Source organism: Schistocerca serialis, chromosome 1 (genome assembly GCF_023864345.2).
Source record: "Schistocerca serialis cubense isolate TAMUIC-IGC-003099 chromosome 1, iqSchSeri2.2, whole genome shotgun sequence".
NCBI classification, from domain to species: Eukaryota; Metazoa; Arthropoda; class Insecta; order Orthoptera; family Acrididae; genus Schistocerca; species Schistocerca serialis.
This window is the reverse complement of record NC_064638.1, coordinates 556801581-556819196: the sequence shown is the minus strand read 5'-3', so window position 1 is coordinate 556819196 and position 17616 is coordinate 556801581. Positions and strand designations below refer to the sequence as shown.

The window sequence follows — 17616 nt, the reverse complement described above, 5'->3', positions numbered from 1 at the left end:
GGCCATCCTGGTACCCATGGCTGTTCCCTTTAATTGTTGGTATGTCTGGCCTTCAAAAGTGAAGAAGTTGTGGGTCGGGATGAAGCTGGCTAAGGTAATGAGGAAAGAGATTTTAGGTAGGGTGGCAGGTGATTGGCGTGAAAGGAAGTGCTCCATCGCAGTGAGGCCCTGGACGTGCGGAATATTTGTGTATAAGGAAGTGGCATCAATGGTTACAAGGATGGTTTCCGGGGGTAACAGACTGGGTAAGGATTCCAGGCATTCGAGAAAGTGGTTGGTGTCTTTGATGAAGGATGGGAGACTGCATGTAATGGGTTGAAGGTGTTGATTTACATAGACAGAGATACGTTCTGTGGGGGCTTGGTAACCAGCTACAATGGGACGGCCAGGATGATTGGGTTTGTGAATTTTAGGAAGAAGGTAGAAGGTAGGGGTGCGGGATGTTGGTGGGGTCAGGAAGTTGATGGAGTCAGGTGAAAGGTTTTGTAGGGGGCCTAAGGTTCTGAGGATTCCTTGAAGCTCCGCCTGGACATCAGGAATGGGATTACCGTGGCAAACTTTGTATGTAGTGTTGTCTGAAAGCTGACGCAGTCCCTCAGCCACATACTCCCGACGATTGAGTACCACGGTCGTGGAACCCTTGTCCGCCGGAAGAATGACGATGGATCGGTCAGCCTTCAGATCATGGATAGCTTGGGCTTCAGCAGTGGTGATGTTGGGAGTAGGATTAAGGTTTTTTTAAGAAGAATTGAGAGGCAAGGCTGGAAGTCAGAAATTCCTGGAAAGTTTGGAGAGGGTGATTTTGAGGAAGAGGAGGTGGGTCCCGCTGTGACGGAGGACGGAACTGTTCCAGGCAGGGTTCAATTTGGATAGTGTCTTGGGGAGTTGGATCATTAGTTGTAGGATTAGGATCATTAAATTACTTTTGTTTGGTAAGTCACATCATCTTTGTTTTTATAATATATATATTTGATTTTGTTTCCATATAATTAACACTACACTTGATTTCAAGAAAGTTCACAAATGTTCAAAAACAAATACAAATTTCGTAGTAAAATGACAAAAGAAAAATGAATTTTTAATATTATTTACAGAAATAATAAGTATAATAATTGGACAGTGTGTTATAGTCTTCCTGAAGTATGCAGTTCTGTATCACCTGACACTTGTGTTTTGGAGCAGAATACATTTTACCATACCATGGAAATGCCTTAGATGGTTTTGTGCTCCTGAATGAAAACAGTGTAGGTCTTTCGTTGAGTTCTGTATTCAGTATGTTTTGTTGATTCCCATATTCAGTAAGCAGGCTGTAAAACCTATTACTGTAGCTATTGTGATGTTCTTCCACTCTTTATTTGGCTGGACAAAGTAGCAGCATGTTTGGATGTAAATTGCTTAGCCGAGTGGTTTATTTTGGTGACAGTTGAAGTAATGCTACAGTGAAAAATAAACTGAAATATTCAGTTGCATAAGATCCCACTGGATGTGGCAGCAACTGTAGTGTTTCAAGTGCATTCACTTCAATGTAATGTGTATTTCCCATTCTGTCTTCATTTTCAAGCAATATACCAGCAAGAACATCACTGCCACTTTCTATACAACTGCTACACTTACTAAAATACTCTGTATCACTAGTATTTTTCAATAATTCATGAATTACATTGTTCGACACTTTAAAAAAAAATTAAATTACTAATGCAAATGCAAACACAAACCAAAATCATTAACTTAGAGAAAAATTGCACAGAAACAATATTAAATGACAAAACCGCACAAAAACAGCAACTGTAGATGAAATAACTAAATGCAAACAAGTATTATGAAGAAAAATGTCTAAATGAACAGTGCAATAGCAGAGTTATCAGTTGTTGAATATCACAGTGACAATGCTCAAAAGTTGATAACAAGTGGTGTACACACAAATCAAAACATCGAGCATCATACCAAGCACACTAGATACATCTAATGGTGAATTTTATAAGTTAAGCAAAGTAAACAGAGTACCAACAAAGTGGCACTCTGACAGTACTGTTGTCGGTAAGGGATAACAATAGATTATTGCCTTGACATTCAAAAGGGTTAATATATGGTGATGATACAATCCTTATAATGACAAATCCTAATACAAATGAAATGGAAAGGAAAACACTGAGAATGGTTGACAAGTCTGTTCAACTGATGCAAAAGGATGAGCTAATACTAAATAAAAACAAAACAGAAATTAAGTACTTACATCTACTTTGCAAAAAAGTGAAAAAATAAATCTGTCAGACAGAATCAGTTTGGACCTACATCTTAAGTGGAATGCTCAAGCAGATCAATTGTGCATTGTATTCCAAACAGTGTCATGCTGACCACATTTCAAAGAATTAAACATATTAACTTGCCTTCTCTCTATTTCAAAGACTGTCTTCTGTCTATCCACAATTATTGAACAAGGAACAGAAAGAATATAGGCTTATAATGTCTAGAAAGTTCCAAAAAACTTTCAAATATACTGGCAGAAAATCCGTATAATAAGCTACCCTTCGCAGTGACAGACTTACCATACAATTTTTGTGAGAAGTATGCATAGAACCTACTAATTGACAGCCGTGTTTATGAAGTAGAATAATTCTATAACACTGTGGTATCCTAAACCAAACATTTATTTTTTAATGTAAAATATAAATCTTATGTCTAATTTTTAATATAAATTGTATTGTTTTGTACATACCAAAACCCTTATGATATACAGGATCAGCAGTTGACGAATAAATTTGAAACAAATATTAGTAAAGGCGTACATCTGACACCATATTTTGATCCAGTATAGCTACATTTATCCTTGAGGCATCATCTTCAAACTCTTGTTTTTAAGAAGATTAGAAATCGTATGCTTTCTCATTGAAACTTTGTTACAGTGAGCTAAGCATATATCTTGAGCTTCCATTCCACGACTTCAGTCTGCTTTACCCAGTCTCATTTCACTCTAAACTTCAGTCACCAAGTGGTGGTGAAGACCGTGAACTTTGGGGTGGTGGTGGTGGTGGTGGTGGTGGTGGTGGTGTGTGTGTGCGTGTGTGTGTGTGTGTTCACCACACTGGTTGAAATTTTCTGTGATACTCCAAAGTGCTTCAGGTGACTGCCAGAACAGTTCCTACAATAGGAAACCACAGTTGATGTGAAATGTTATTCTCTAACCTCCCTCACTTCACAGAAGATTTCTTGCTAACAAAAGCACTAACTCTGCTGGATAAAGGATATTCAGGAGGGACTGGCACTTTTAACACTTCTTCATTTTCACTGAGTTGAAGTCGGGACATTTACGACCAAATTCTAAGAGGTAGAAGGAGAAAAGTGATGGCAGGTTGACCCTGTGAGGTATTGAGCTACATGCAAGACAAATGCTTCCAGAAAAGACTTCATACAATTGCATTTTATGTTAATTCTCTTTTTCAGGTAAGCTTTTCTTTCTAGTGTGATTTAACATGTTATTACAGATTTATTTCTACCTTTATCAGTTACTTTGTTGGCCAAAGAACAGAATTCATCTACTGCTTTCGGTGTCTTGTTTACTAATTTAATTCTCTCCAAATCTTGTGATTTGATTTGAATACACTCAATTACCCTAGTTTTACTTTTATTCCTCATCACCCTTTAACCTCTTTTTCCACACATTATTCATTCAATTACACTAACTTTCTCCTTTTTCTGTTTCTAAGAGAGTTAATATGACATTGGCAGATCTTAATGTTTTTATTTCTTCTCTCTGAATTTAAATACCTTTTCCAAATTTCTCTCTATTTTTCCTGTACTGCTTTCTCAATATACAGATTGAGTAACATAAAACCCATCTCACTCAATTCGCAGTGTGGGGAAAACAAAGCAAGCCTCTAGTGAATATGAAGCTAAGCATTGTTGTGAAGACAGTCTACAAGAAAGAATTCCACACCTACAATTTTGGATTGCTACTTGTAGTTGTTGTAGGGTGTCACTGTATTGGTTTTCATTGATTCTAGTGTTTCTTGGCATTAAATTGACCTTGAGAAAACCACTTATATCCTAAAAAACTGTTGCATTGTTGTTTTTTAAGTTTGTTTGCATTTTCACAGGTTTTTTTCTGTGATGAGGGATGATGCCACTTGAGTGGTTGACACTTGATCTCTGTGATAAAGTGAGATACCCATGTCTTATTTCTAGTAACTTTTTGATAAAGAAGGGCATTTGCATCTGCTTCATACCACATCAAAAATATCAGTGATGCAGGAATTTTCAGTTGTAGGGGAACTAGTCAGGCAAAAACTTTACTATGGGCCTGTGTGTTAGTATACAGTATCACCAGGTGCAAAAATGTTTGGGGAAAAATGTGTTGTTGCTCTAGGGCAACACATCGTGTTTCACAGGTTTCTTCTTTATTTGAATCTTCAAGTCATCTATGAGTATTGACACAGATCAGGGTGAGTTTCACCCATTGTTGAACATTTAACACCAATTTCTCACATTTCTACTGTGTCACCACTCCCTACAGTTGACTGTAAATTCCTTCAGGTTTCAATTTCAGTGCATTTAAAAATCAAATAAACCTCTAGCATCACATTTGGAAATAATTTGTGTTGCACAGTTCATTTTAAACAGTTACAGAATACACAATAATAATTTGTTTGACTGGCACTCACATATCACTGAGACAAGATGCTGAGGTTGAGTTTGACCATGTGTAGAAGTCTGATATCACACTGCACAGGGAGCATGGAGTGTAGGTTGTTACCTTATGGATTACTCTCATATTATCTTACATGTTCCGTTATCTTCTTCTTCTTCTTCTTTTGTTTTGGCCATCTTAGGACTATGTAATTCATTTCAGCTTCATTTCTTCTGGTCTTTCTTCTTTCCCAATATTCTTTCATTCTCATTATTTGCAACCTTCTTCATTCTTCTGTTGAAGATGATTTTGTTCTGGGTCTTGTTCTGTGCTTGAAAGCTTTGAAGGCCTGAATTTTTTATTTAAAAATCACCCTTTTGTGTATCTTGTTCGTGTCTTCTCATTTCTTCCAGATCTCTTTGTATCTCTTGGATCCATCGTACTTTGGTTTTCTTGTTCATTAGAAATTGTGCGATTCACCATGTTAACCTCACCTGGTCCATTCAGAGGATGTGTCTGAAGAACATGCTCCTTCTTTTCTGATGACGTCAGAATTTTTTTCTGTCTTAGTATACAGTTCCTGGTTGGCTCGGTTTCTAAATTGACCATCTTCTGTTCTTCGGTATCCTAATATTCTCCTGAGGATCTTTCGTTCTATCAGTTCTAGCCTCTTGATCACTCCGGTTCTTGCTAAGTTGAGAGTTTTTGCTGCGTATAGAGCTTCAGGGTGGATCACTATTTGGTAATGTTTCAATTTTGCGTTTATTGAAATATTCTTCTTATTATAGGTGTTGATAGTTAGTTTATAAGCTAAGTTCATTTTGTTTATTCATGCTCCCATTGCTTCTTTTTTGGTCATTCCAATGTCTATCCATTCTCCAAGGCATTCGAATCTCTCCACCTTCTGAAGTTTCCCTCCTCCTGTTGTCATCCATTTAGGAGCTGTCATGATGTTTGTCATATGTTGTGTCTTCTCAATAGAGATCTGTAGGTCTGCTTTAGCTACCTGTATGTGCAGTTCTGAGGTGTGGTTAACAGTCTCTTCTAGTAACTCGGACAAGATCACAATATCATCTGTGAATGCTAGACAATCTACCCGTATTCCTTTATTCTTACACCCTAGTTGTATTCCACCCATTCCTTTCATTCCTTGTCACTACTCTCTGATCACCTTATCAAGGATACAATTAAAGAGCAGAGGGAGAGTCCGTCTCCCTTTCTCACCCCGATTTTAATCTTAAAGGCCCCCGACAGCTTTCCTCTGAACTTGACCTTGAATGTTGTGTTGCTTAGGGTTTGTTTAACCAGTTTACTGGATTTTCTATCAAAGCTCGTCTCCCCTAAAATTTGGAACACTATGTCTACAGAATCATAGGCTCTCTTGAAGTCTGTGAATGAAAGCACAACCTTTTTGCTCCTCTGTTTTTGATAAGTGATTATCAGTTTTAGGTTCAGGATCTGTTCTGCACATGATCTCTCCTTTTTGAAGCCCCCTTGGTACTCATCAATCTGTGGATTTAGTTGTTCTTCCACTCTATTTAGCAGTGCTTTTGACAATACCTTATAGGCCACAGGTATTAAAGAAATTCCCCTGTAGTTCCCAGGTTCCGTCTTACCGCTTTGCTTGTGTATAGGATATGTATTAGTGCCGATGTGCAACCTTCTGGAAGCTGCTCTTCTTTCCAGATTTTTCGTTTAATTTGTTAAATGTAATACATGTTTGTTTTTGTAGATAATAATTTGTTACATAATAATCATAGATTTGGTATTACATTATAGTTTTTTGTAGTTAAAATTGTCCCGTTATTAGGTGAGAAACAGCTTTTTGTAGCGCAATTTCAGTGTGTTAAATTAAAATTTGTTTCTACTTATGATTTGTGGTCTTATTAGTGCATATGTGCTTAGCTGGAGAAATAGTTTGACGGTTTGTGTACCCAGGCTGTCCCAGTTTTCAGCATTTTATGAACACATTTCAACATAACACCTCTCTTCTACAGTTTGCTGTGTTTTAGTGTGGTTTATTTGCTGTATGATGTAGTGTGCCAACTCTCTCTCTCTCTGTCTTCCCATATATATGAATAAACAGAGATGACAATAAGCACAAATTTAACATTTACAGAATGCGAACAGCAACAGTCATAAATATACATGTTACATCAAACCACCCACAAAATAAAAAAATAGCAGCTTTCCAACATATGATACACAGATTTACTAAAATTCCTCTCTGCAGAGAAAATGAAAAAGAATTGGAAACAATACAACTCATATTAAAAAACAATGGATACAACACCAATGTAATACAAAAACTCCACCATAAAATCACAATAAAACTAAAGAAAAATGTAAATAAAAAGGGAACACAAAAAGCACAGAACTCCCCAGACTTGCAGTACATACAACATACAGAACAGAAAGATCCATAACGAAGATCACTAAAGCACGCTTGTGTGGTAGTGCTTGACTTGGATGTCAGCTGGTTCGAATCCTGTTGGTAGATGAAAGGGAAGCAGAGGTGGTGGCATATGATTCTTGATCACCAGTTTTTGCGCCAACATCTTTGATTAAGTTCCAAACCTTTCCGCAATTGTCTTGTGAATTGAGGACATGTGTCACTGCTGATGGTGATCCGTCCGTTGGCTAGTGCTGTTAAGCTTGGTGGCCCCCTTACGCTATTTGCGAGGAGAGGCTATGTGCTGGCACCAGGTTTCACCCTCTCCCTTCTGTCATCATCTCCAACATGATCACGACACTACACCACACATATTAGCACATTTGAGACACAAGTCAGTGTTGTACACATAAAAAAGACATCCTCTGCATATTGAAACTTGTTTCACAATGTACTCTACATCCTAACTATAAAGGAAGTTGTGTATGTTTGTACAATGTCAGAAAAGTTTGATTCAGCATGTAAGCTACCAGTGGGAGTGTAAAAGAGCATATGAAACTTTTCTGAGGCCAGTTCCCTCATTTGTGTTTTGGTAATCATTTGAGTAGAGCGCATGCACTCCACTGATGGAAGTGTCCGAGCCATCAGTGGGGGTGACATTGCCATCACTGTGTGTTTATACCTTCAGTTGATCACACACACACACACACACACACACACACACACACACACACACACACAAAACACCAAATCAGTGTACAGTGTGTGGCAGTGGTACTTTTTAACCTCCTAGTCATTTCCTTTCCTGTTCCACTCACTAATGGAGTGAGAGAAAAAATGACTACCTTTATGCCCACATAAGAGCACTAATCTCCCTTACTTTGTTCATTACACGAGATGAACATTGTAGATAGTAGAATCATTGTGCAATCTATTGCAAATGCTGGTTTTCTAAAATCAATAGTGTGTCACAAAAATATTCTCTTTGTCCCTCCCAGGATTCCCATCCAAGATTACAAAACATTTGCACAACACTCTTGTGGTAATGAAATTGACCAGTGACAAATACAACAGCACATGGTGATCTGTAACTCTTATGTAGTACTCAAAAGGCTCAAACAATTGCTCTGTCTGTAGTTCCTGTGTAGGTGCAGGACTCACCCAATAAACCAGTTAGCCATTTATCTTCCTTGAACTAATGCTATGTGCTCATTGCATGTCATGTCATTTTGCAATGTATTTATTTATCATGTCAAAAGTGTGTGTGTGTGTGTATATATATATTTGACATAATTATACATAAAAGAAGACCAAAAATTGGACACTTCAAGTGCATTTGGTGTAGCTCTCATAAGGTCGTGCATGGTGCAGGTGGTTGGTGATGAGGAACACTGAAGGAAATGGCTTTTAGTCTGCTCAACACCACAATGTTGAATCTAGATACTTAATTGAGGTGGCTGAGTCAAGCAGGTTATCATTAACAATGTTTTCAAGCATTACAAGAATGTACGTCCCATCCATTCACATTAACTTATGTTAATCCACATCAACTTCCATTTATTCACATTTTATACAAGCTGTCAATCATTGCACCAAATAGAAATTTTGTCCAAGTCATCTTGCACCCAGCCACCCTGATTTAGGTTTTCGGTGATTTCCCTAAATCGCTCTGGGCAAATGCCGGGATGGTTCCTTTTAAAGGGCACAGCCGACTTCCTTCCGCACTCTTTCCTAATCCGATGAGACCGGTGACCTCGCTGTTTGGTCTCTTCCCCCAACCAACCCAACCCCCTCCAAGTCACCTTGAATATCCCTACAGTCATTCAATGTCAGCATTTTCTTATACACAACAGCATCACAAGCAGGCAGTCTTAAGATTGCTGCCTACCTAATCTGACAGATAGTTCATGTACATATAGACAGATTGTTTATACACATGGAGAGCAAAAGGGGCCACTGTGACTACCACATTCCTTTCCCAAAGCAGCTCATTCATTAAAACTGAGTCCCAAGCCAGGTTTGAAATGAGTTCTTTTTGGTGTGGTACTTTAAGAAACTTTTCAAACTTATCACACAATTTCTTAAATCAGATAAGAGGACAGCCACACTGAAAATTTGAGAGCAAGGAATTAGTTTTTTTCTACTTGCATTCTGTATTAGGGATTGCATTGTGCTGTCATCTAAAATGTTATCTAACAGCAAAATATCTTTTGAAAACTCACAGTTTGTGTGTGTCAAAACAAAATAGCAACAGTAGCCTTCTATGTATGTAAGAATAGCCAAATTTTCACTTTTTAGTAATTTATGATGAATTAACTTCTGTTTTATCATATAGCGGAATTCTCAGTGTCATTATTTGGTACATGTGACAAAATATCTTTTATGGATTTTATACTAATCTTGCCGAAAACTGTTGATTTTAAATTTAGCCTAGTTACAAAATTGCAAGTAAAGCTTCTGCTCTACCTGATACATATGCCTGATGCATTTTGCTGACCTCCACATAACTGCCCATCATTTACGAATCTTTCCCTTAGCAAATTACTTTGAAACTTTCCAGAAGAAAGTAGGAAAACTGCAACTCAGTAATACAATATTCAGAAAATTTTATAAAACCCTTTGTTGTTTGCATTAATGCTGAACAAGTTTCTTTTGTTAATGAGCCCTAAGGATGTCGGATGTTTATTTTTTACCATCTATTTAGCCATTCAATTGTTCCCTTAAGTTATGCATACTTGGATTCAGCTGCTGTACATTGGTTTAAAGGGCTCATGAATGCATCATTTAACCTGTTACATTTGAATGGTGTTTTCACATTTATTATTTTCTACCATTTTACAGACAAACTAATGTAATATTCTGTTTCTACAGTGTGAGATAAGGAGTGTTTTGGGCCTAGTGTTCTAGTATTTGAAGGGCATTAGCTGTGACATCATCAAAAACTTGCGGAACTAGTTTAGCAGCTTGTTTTTAGAAATTATTTGGTCCTATTACTTTCAAAATTAGACCATAACAATATGTTGCCAGTTTTTCATATTCAGGGTCATCAGTAAGGTGTCAAAACATGCGTAATGCATATGAGAATCACTTTTCTGAAATGTGGGATAAATCATACAGGAATTAAACAGTGGAAACTCCAGGTAGGAATACCAATAATGTAGGAAAAGATAGACTACTACTTGCCATAAAGAAGACACATTAAGTTGCAGACAGGCACAATTAAAAGACACTTACATAAAACTTTGTCACTGCCTTCATCAACAAAAGAGGAACACTCACCATTCATACACAATGAAGATCATCCAGCACCTCAGGCCGGCCTGAGATGCTGGAGTTGTTGGTCATGTGTGCATGAGGTGTGCTTGCTAGTGTGTATGAACAGCGAGGGTTCCTCTTTAGTTGATGAAGGCTCTGACCAAAAGCTTTATGTAAGTGTGTTTTAATTGTGCCTGTCTGCAACTTAATGTCTCTTCTTCACTGTCAGTAGCAATCCATCTTTTCCTACATTGTTCATACAGGAATTATCTTTTTCTTTTTTATTTTTCTTGTTTTTTGCTTTAAACAGCTATACCAGATGCAGTTCATAATGTTCACTCAGTAAGTTAAAAAAAAAAAGTCACATGCTGAATTTTTAGGATGGTTATGTACATGAGAGACTGAAGGTGGATTTAAAAATTATGATATTGCCTTTCTCTTATCAGAATTATTATATGAAATTACAGACAATATTTTGAATCCTGTCTCTTCAAGACACAGTATTATTCTTTTATTCATTGGTATAAATTATCACCTTTTAATTTCTAGGGTAGTATGATATGAACAACATATTTAAAATTCCTCAGTATACTGCTAATCATGAAGACATATTTTGCATTTGCTGTCAAACATTCATCATTAACCATACAGACAACGCTTTCTCCTTTGTAGTCAAAATATTCTTTTAGATATATTTCATCTTTTAGAAGGTTGACATGATATTCATCCAGTTTAAGAAATTTACATTTATCTCTTATATATGGCAAAAAATGATTTTCACATTGCTCCTTCTGAGGACCTAAGTAATACCAAAACACTCTTTGAATTGTTGATAGAAGAGGGCCTACAAAAAACCTGAATCTCTGATAAATGTATAACCACATAGAGAAGTACTGTAAGATAAACAATAAAATATCATGTGTGGTGGAGTGTGTGAAAGTTTCTTTGATTTTAGTAATTTCAACAATTCAATGGGAAAGTGTATGTTTTTGCTCTTTCTGTACTCAGATAAAACAAGTGTCTGAAGAATCTCACATACAAAACTCAAAATTTGCTCAATATCATTTAGTGCATTCATGTCCATATCAACTTTTTCCACACAGTCTAACACATTACCTAATTCACCCAAGCTTGACACACTTGGTAAAAACTTATCCCCGTTTAGGCTTACCCTGTTTGTTTGTTTGCTTGGTCAAACAAATACTGACACATCAAGAGTTTCACTAACAAGAACAGAATATTTTATCGCAGGAGCAGGAACTATTTGAATGTTAGCAAACCATACAGATGTAGGTTTTGTAACAATATCCCTGAAATCAGGTAGTTTTATCATTGAAAATTGTTGCTTTTCCTCAGACAGCAACTTGATGAACGATCTGGTTGATGGTACTGACAGCGGCATTAGACTGTTTGCCGATGATGTTGTAGTCTACAGGAAAGTAGTACCACATGAAAGTTGTGAACAAATCAGTAAGGATTTGCAGAAAATAAATGCGTGGTGTAATGACTGGCAGTTATCTCTCAAGATTAGTAAGTGTAACCTACTGCATATAACACGGCGAAAATCCCCATTAATGTATGAGTACAAAGTAAATGCCCAGCCTTTGGAAGCAGTAACATCGTCAAGTATCTTGGTGTGACTATTTGAAATGATCTCAAATGGAATGATCAGATTAACAGTAACAGGTAAGGCAAACTCTAGATTGCAGTTTATTGATAGAATCCGGAAGCAATGCAGTCCTTCAACAAAGGAAATAGCTTACAATATGTTAGGTTGTCCAGTCTTAGAGTATTGTTCATCTCTAAGGGACTCTTACCAGTTGGGTCTGATTCAAGAGGTTGAGAAGTTCCAAACAAGAGTGGCAAGATTCGTGACTGGTACATTTAGCCATCGCGAGAGTGTTACAAATCTCATAGAAAGTTTGAAGTGTGACACACTTGCAGATAGACGGCACACTAAACAGAAGGGGCTGCTCACTAAATTCCGAAATCCAATCTTCACCGAGGATGTAGAGCATATATTATTACCACCAACTTTCAAGTCACACAATGATCACCATTCAAAGATAAGGGAAATTAGAGCTTGTACTGAGGCGTTCAGACAGTCATTTTTCCCGTGCACGTACCACGAGTGGGATTGGGGGGGGGGGGGGGGGGGAATATGACTTTGGCGTGAATTGTGCCCTCCGCCACACACCGCTTGGTGGCTATCGGGGTATATATGTAGCTGTAGAAAGAATTGATTTTCCAAATACATTTCCCTCTCCTACAGACTCTACTGAACGACTGCCTGAATATTTTCCTCTTCAAGTTTCTGTCTTTTTGTTTCGGGATCCACTCTGTAGCTTCCAGCTTTGCTCAAGTAGAGAGAACAACTTGGGAAACAGATGGAACTTCTGTTGAAAGCAGATTTGGTCCATTGAGTGTGTGATGTACTTCTCCATTTCTTCTGCTATCCTGAGAAGATCATATAATTTCATGAGCATGAAAATGCTGTTCATACATCTACAATCAATAATCCACATGGCAATTACACAGAACTGATGCTCGTAATAATATTAGTTAGGGACTAGTATAAGATAGTTTATCTTGGAAACTTTCATATTTGTAAACACTAAATACTACATTTCATAACTATTTCTAGTTATCATAAAGACCTTGGTGTCTGGCCATTCATGTTAGGCTGCCTGTTCTTTCCCAAGTTACATTATTCAAAAAGCAGGTTTGTTACTCTGAAGAAGCCAACTAATAAAACACAAACATAGAGTCGGTTCTCTAATCTTTTGGGGGTAAGATGTAAACCTCTACTCTTGCCAACTTCCTTGAATTGATGCCTTGTTTAAATTTCTACCAGTAGCTCAGTTGACATAGTAATAACCTCACATAGGTAGTGTTCTAAATTGATAAAAAAAAAAGCATCTCTCTAAACACATGACACAGAGCATACCAAAACATTTGTGCACTTTTGTTTCGTACCAGACTTCACTTCACAGCAAGCAAACCACTGATATGGAACAGGAAATAATAAAATGTTGTAAACTAAAATTTGCAGACAAGTGTTACATGCATAGCCCAACAATAAATTGGTAGTTTAGTGTCCTCTAACTGTTATGAATGCAATGACAACATTGAAACATTCATGGAAAATTTCAAATGAACAGGTATTAAATCTGTATATAGAGTTTATCTAGAGCTGTGGACACATTTCATGCACACTATTCAGTTTCAATATCCCACTATGCAATAATTATAATAATAATAATAATAATAATAATAATAATAATAATAATAATAATGATAATAATAATATAATACTGTCAAAACAGTAACACAATAAGTAGTAAGTTATGTGTAAATTGAAGATCATGCTTCACATTATTTATGTTATACAGCAGTATAGTCATGAAGTAATGTATATGACTTACTGTTGTTGTTCTGCTACTAGTTGAACTTTCCCTTGGGCTAGCTTGTTCCCATTTTTTGAATAATTATTTTTTTCTTTGGATATGAAAAAACTTGCACTTTCAGTCATGTTGAAGAATTTCCTGTACACCTGGACACACAACATATGGAAGGTATTTTGTCCATTATGACCACAAATTTGACCTGCACACCACATGAATAACATAAAATAATTTCAAAACAGTCACTGTGTAACTTTCATGTATTCCCTACTCAGCATAATGCTACACCATACTAGTTGTTTGCTGCTGTTATGATCCACCACACTGTTTGTTTGTAAGCAGTGCACAGGTGTCCTTAAGCTATGTGGTTTTGCTTCCATGGGACATTCCAGAGAAAATTTTTGTCTCTATTACTTTTGCCATCCAGAGTGAAATACTGGGTTATGTGGCTAAAAAAGTTTTGAGCCATTTGCGTATTTTCAAAACAGTGCCATATGCTTGGAGCTTTTTTGTGTCGAGGGACAGTCTGCCTATTGACCTGAATCCAAGGTTCACAGGATATTGCATATGAAAAGGGCAAACTGTGTTTTGCACAGGTGATGCTTTCTAAATTCACACTAATTTATAGATAAAATTTGAACTGTCTTTCTGGAATTACGTGTGTGTGTGTGTGTGTGTGTGTGTGTGTGTGTGTGTGTTGTTAAAAATGTCTGGCTTATTAAAAATCTCATTACAATTACAATATAATTTAAGTATCTAATCAATATTAAAAATATGAATTTGGTAAATACTTTTATTTCGATCTAGCCAATACGTTTTGAGAGATCACATTAACATTTGTATCATTTGATAAGGCAGAAAACATTTTGTGTTGCATGTGGCATGTTGCACTGCTAACTTCTTAAAACTTCAGCTATTGGCATTGATTTGCAATTATTGCAAGTTGTAATAGACTTGTTAATATTTTCTGAATGAAATGTGTAATGCCTGAATATTTCAGCCAATCGGCAACCACCTTCTAAACAAGAGATAACTGAAAGTGCTCTCTGATTCAACAGCTCGCAAGATGAATGTACACATGTAGCCAATATTTTTCCATTCCAAAGAAATGTTATAGTTATAATATATTTTGTTATTGTAGTTGTGTAATCATTGTGTTTATAGTTTCTTGCACTGTTGTAGTTTGAGGCTCGTGCTTCTGTAGACAGATTTGAGCATGTCCTGGTGTAATTAGTGTAACTAATAGCCTTAAACATATAAACAATCATGTTAATTTACATTCTCTCACTACTTTATTCAACTTCAATTGCAAAATGCACAATATTTTGTGTGTTATCTTGTTAGTTGTGAAAAGATCACTGAAGAAATGTACCTGTTTTGTCTACATGGGGTGGTCTCTTGTTCTTCTTTCATGCTTGTTCCTTTTTGAGAGTAGACATATTTAGTAAGTCTGAATATAATAAGTGTTCTGCTAGTTTTGTTATTGTATATTTGACTGAGATTGTAATGACAGCTAATTTTTAAAGAAAGTGAATTATTTGGTATTATACTTTCATAGTGTTTATGTTGAAGTATCACACCGTGTAAATTGTTATTTTTTGTCTTCTGTATTCAGTGTGCTGCTCAAAAATATGCTGTGTTTATTATTATGTTTCGTTCGCATATTGTGTTTTTCTGTTGTTTTTCCTGAATGGCCTCCATATCATATACATTGCCAGCTGTTAAGTGTTATATAGTGTAAAACTGAATCCAAAGCCCCACATATTTTGTCAGTAATGTGATAATGTTCTTTTCTATTCATTCATACCATCATTATTGCTGTTAATGTTGTGCCATCACAGAGTTCTCTCAAAATTAATGAATTTTTGGCAGCTTATATTTTGCTAGTTTTCTGCTGTCGTGTGATATGTGACTGTAAAGTGACATATCAGACATGAAGGATCACTTACCAAATTGGATATGACAAGAAGGCCAATAGTAAGACGACATTCCAGATTTTGAAGCCAGGTATTTCAGTTCCGGAAGTGGAAGAGGTGTGTCCCCTTTCATTTACAATTTCTTCCTTTGTGTTTTGACTACATACACATTGCTCTTCATTCTTTCAGCCCTATAACACATAAGCAGGATTAACTTAATCATTTTGTTGCTATTTTTCTGTTATCATGGGCGGGGGGGTTGTGATGTTTCGGTAAACAATATATAAGTTTCATTCTTTTGTTGAAGTTTTTCAGGCCGAAAATTTCATAATCTAATTGTAGCTGTTGCCTTTTGCTGAACCATATGTGTTTATGGTCAGTTTGAGCATCAAATTGTAGTATATTGTTTGCTTCTAAAAGTTTCCCTGTTTTGTGGTTCACTTATCTTTTATACCACTCTCTTGATTGCTGGTATTTCGTGCATATTTTGAAACTTTCATTTTTGCCTAACAGAGAGCTTTTTGTTCTGTTAATCTCTGTTATACTTAAATGTTGTCTTATGGCTAGGTCCCATGTATTTAATATAACCTTATCACTGTATGTGATGTGATCTAAGTTAAACTTTTTGTTTTTCATTGTATTACTTGTCCAGAAATTCTGGAATTTTGTTTGTTTTATATCTGCGTTATCTTGTTCCAGCAATAATAGGCACAAAAAACTGTATCTGTATGTATTATTTTTGTTCACTTCAACTGTATTTTATTTTCTGAAACGTACAATCAGCAGACATTCTTAAAGTTATGCTTATTAGTATTGCTTGTTCTTTCACTGTCTTGTGTGTGATTTGTGGAATATTTAAACATACAGCATTCAGTATTAAAAAATATCGTTGAGTGAGTTGAATAGTTTATACATAGCAACATTGTTTTTTGGTTCATAATTTTAATCAACATTTCGCTTTCACTATCAGTAAGTAAAGTAAATAGTTTGATAGTATTGATACTAACTTACATTGCTCATTATTCAATTTCATTCCTCAGCTGAGTGAGAGGCTACATTGGTTTTTGAATACCACAGTTTCCCAGGAATTGAATTTTCCTTTGTCTTTGTGTTTTGCTGATCTGAATGTGACTTTCAGAGTGGTGCTCTGAATATCGTTGCATGTTCATTTGTATGAGCTTTAAAAGTAGAATCTCACCTCTTTTGTCAGATTTTTCCTTGCCTTATATCATCAAGATGTGACAAATCATCCTGTGTCATCCCCTTTAAAGATACAACTATTGTTGCTTTGTTGTGAGAGCGTTGATTCTGTGCAGATTGAAGGTAATTGATGAAAAAGCATGCAAAAATACTTAGTTGGTATTTATCAGAGTTGTGTAGTAAAATAGATGTTCAGCTTTCACTGGCATCTTCAGAACATATGTAAATATTGATCTTGTACACAAATCATGCAAAACAGTATTGTATATTCCGTCCCGATGCACCGTTGCCTTTAGTGCTGACTTTCTTTGTTGATATATGTTCAGGACAGAAACTAATGCAGTCTTCCGTGACAGTGATGTAAGGGTACAGTTAAATATTTACGCTATTTAAATAGTTCATTATAGAAATACATGAAATGTGCTCCTAAATGGTGCTGGAGTAATTCCAGAATATAAAATAAGCTTTAAAGAATTGTCTGTTATAGAGACTTTACTGTAGTAGCTGCAGTGTGTCACAGATACTGTTGAACCTTTGATTCAGTAACCAGATTATGATCATATTGTGTATTTCTTGTTTTCTTTATTAAGCAAATATATTATTTTTTTCATTTCTGAGTTTTATTATTTTATTTTAATTACCCAGAACACGCTCCTTTATTTCCCATTCCAATGCTGAAGACTATATGTTTAAGTGTGTACAGATATTGCCACTTGATTGACGAATACAAACTTACCAGAAAGACAATAGCTAATGATTGTGAATATAGGTTGTTAACAGGGCACTGATAGTTGAAGTACTAATTAAATCCTATTATTCATGCAC

The 17616-nt window shown here is 36.1% G+C and overlaps 1 protein-coding gene across 2 annotated transcripts in view; it reads left to right on the top strand.

Moving 5' to 3' along the window:
• LOC126475434 (protein turtle homolog A) overlaps positions 1-17401 on the top strand; it is a 94118-nt gene extending 76717 nt beyond the window's left edge. For both annotated transcript variants that reach the window (XM_050103298.1, XM_050103289.1), the window contains exon 6: positions 14676-17401. In XM_050103298.1, coding sequence (XP_049959255.1) covers positions 14676-14725 — 50 coding nt within the window. In that variant the 3' untranslated portion in view covers positions 14726-17401. The remainder of the gene's footprint in view (positions 1-14675) is intronic.
• The last annotated feature ends 215 nt before the right edge of the window (positions 17402-17616 follow it).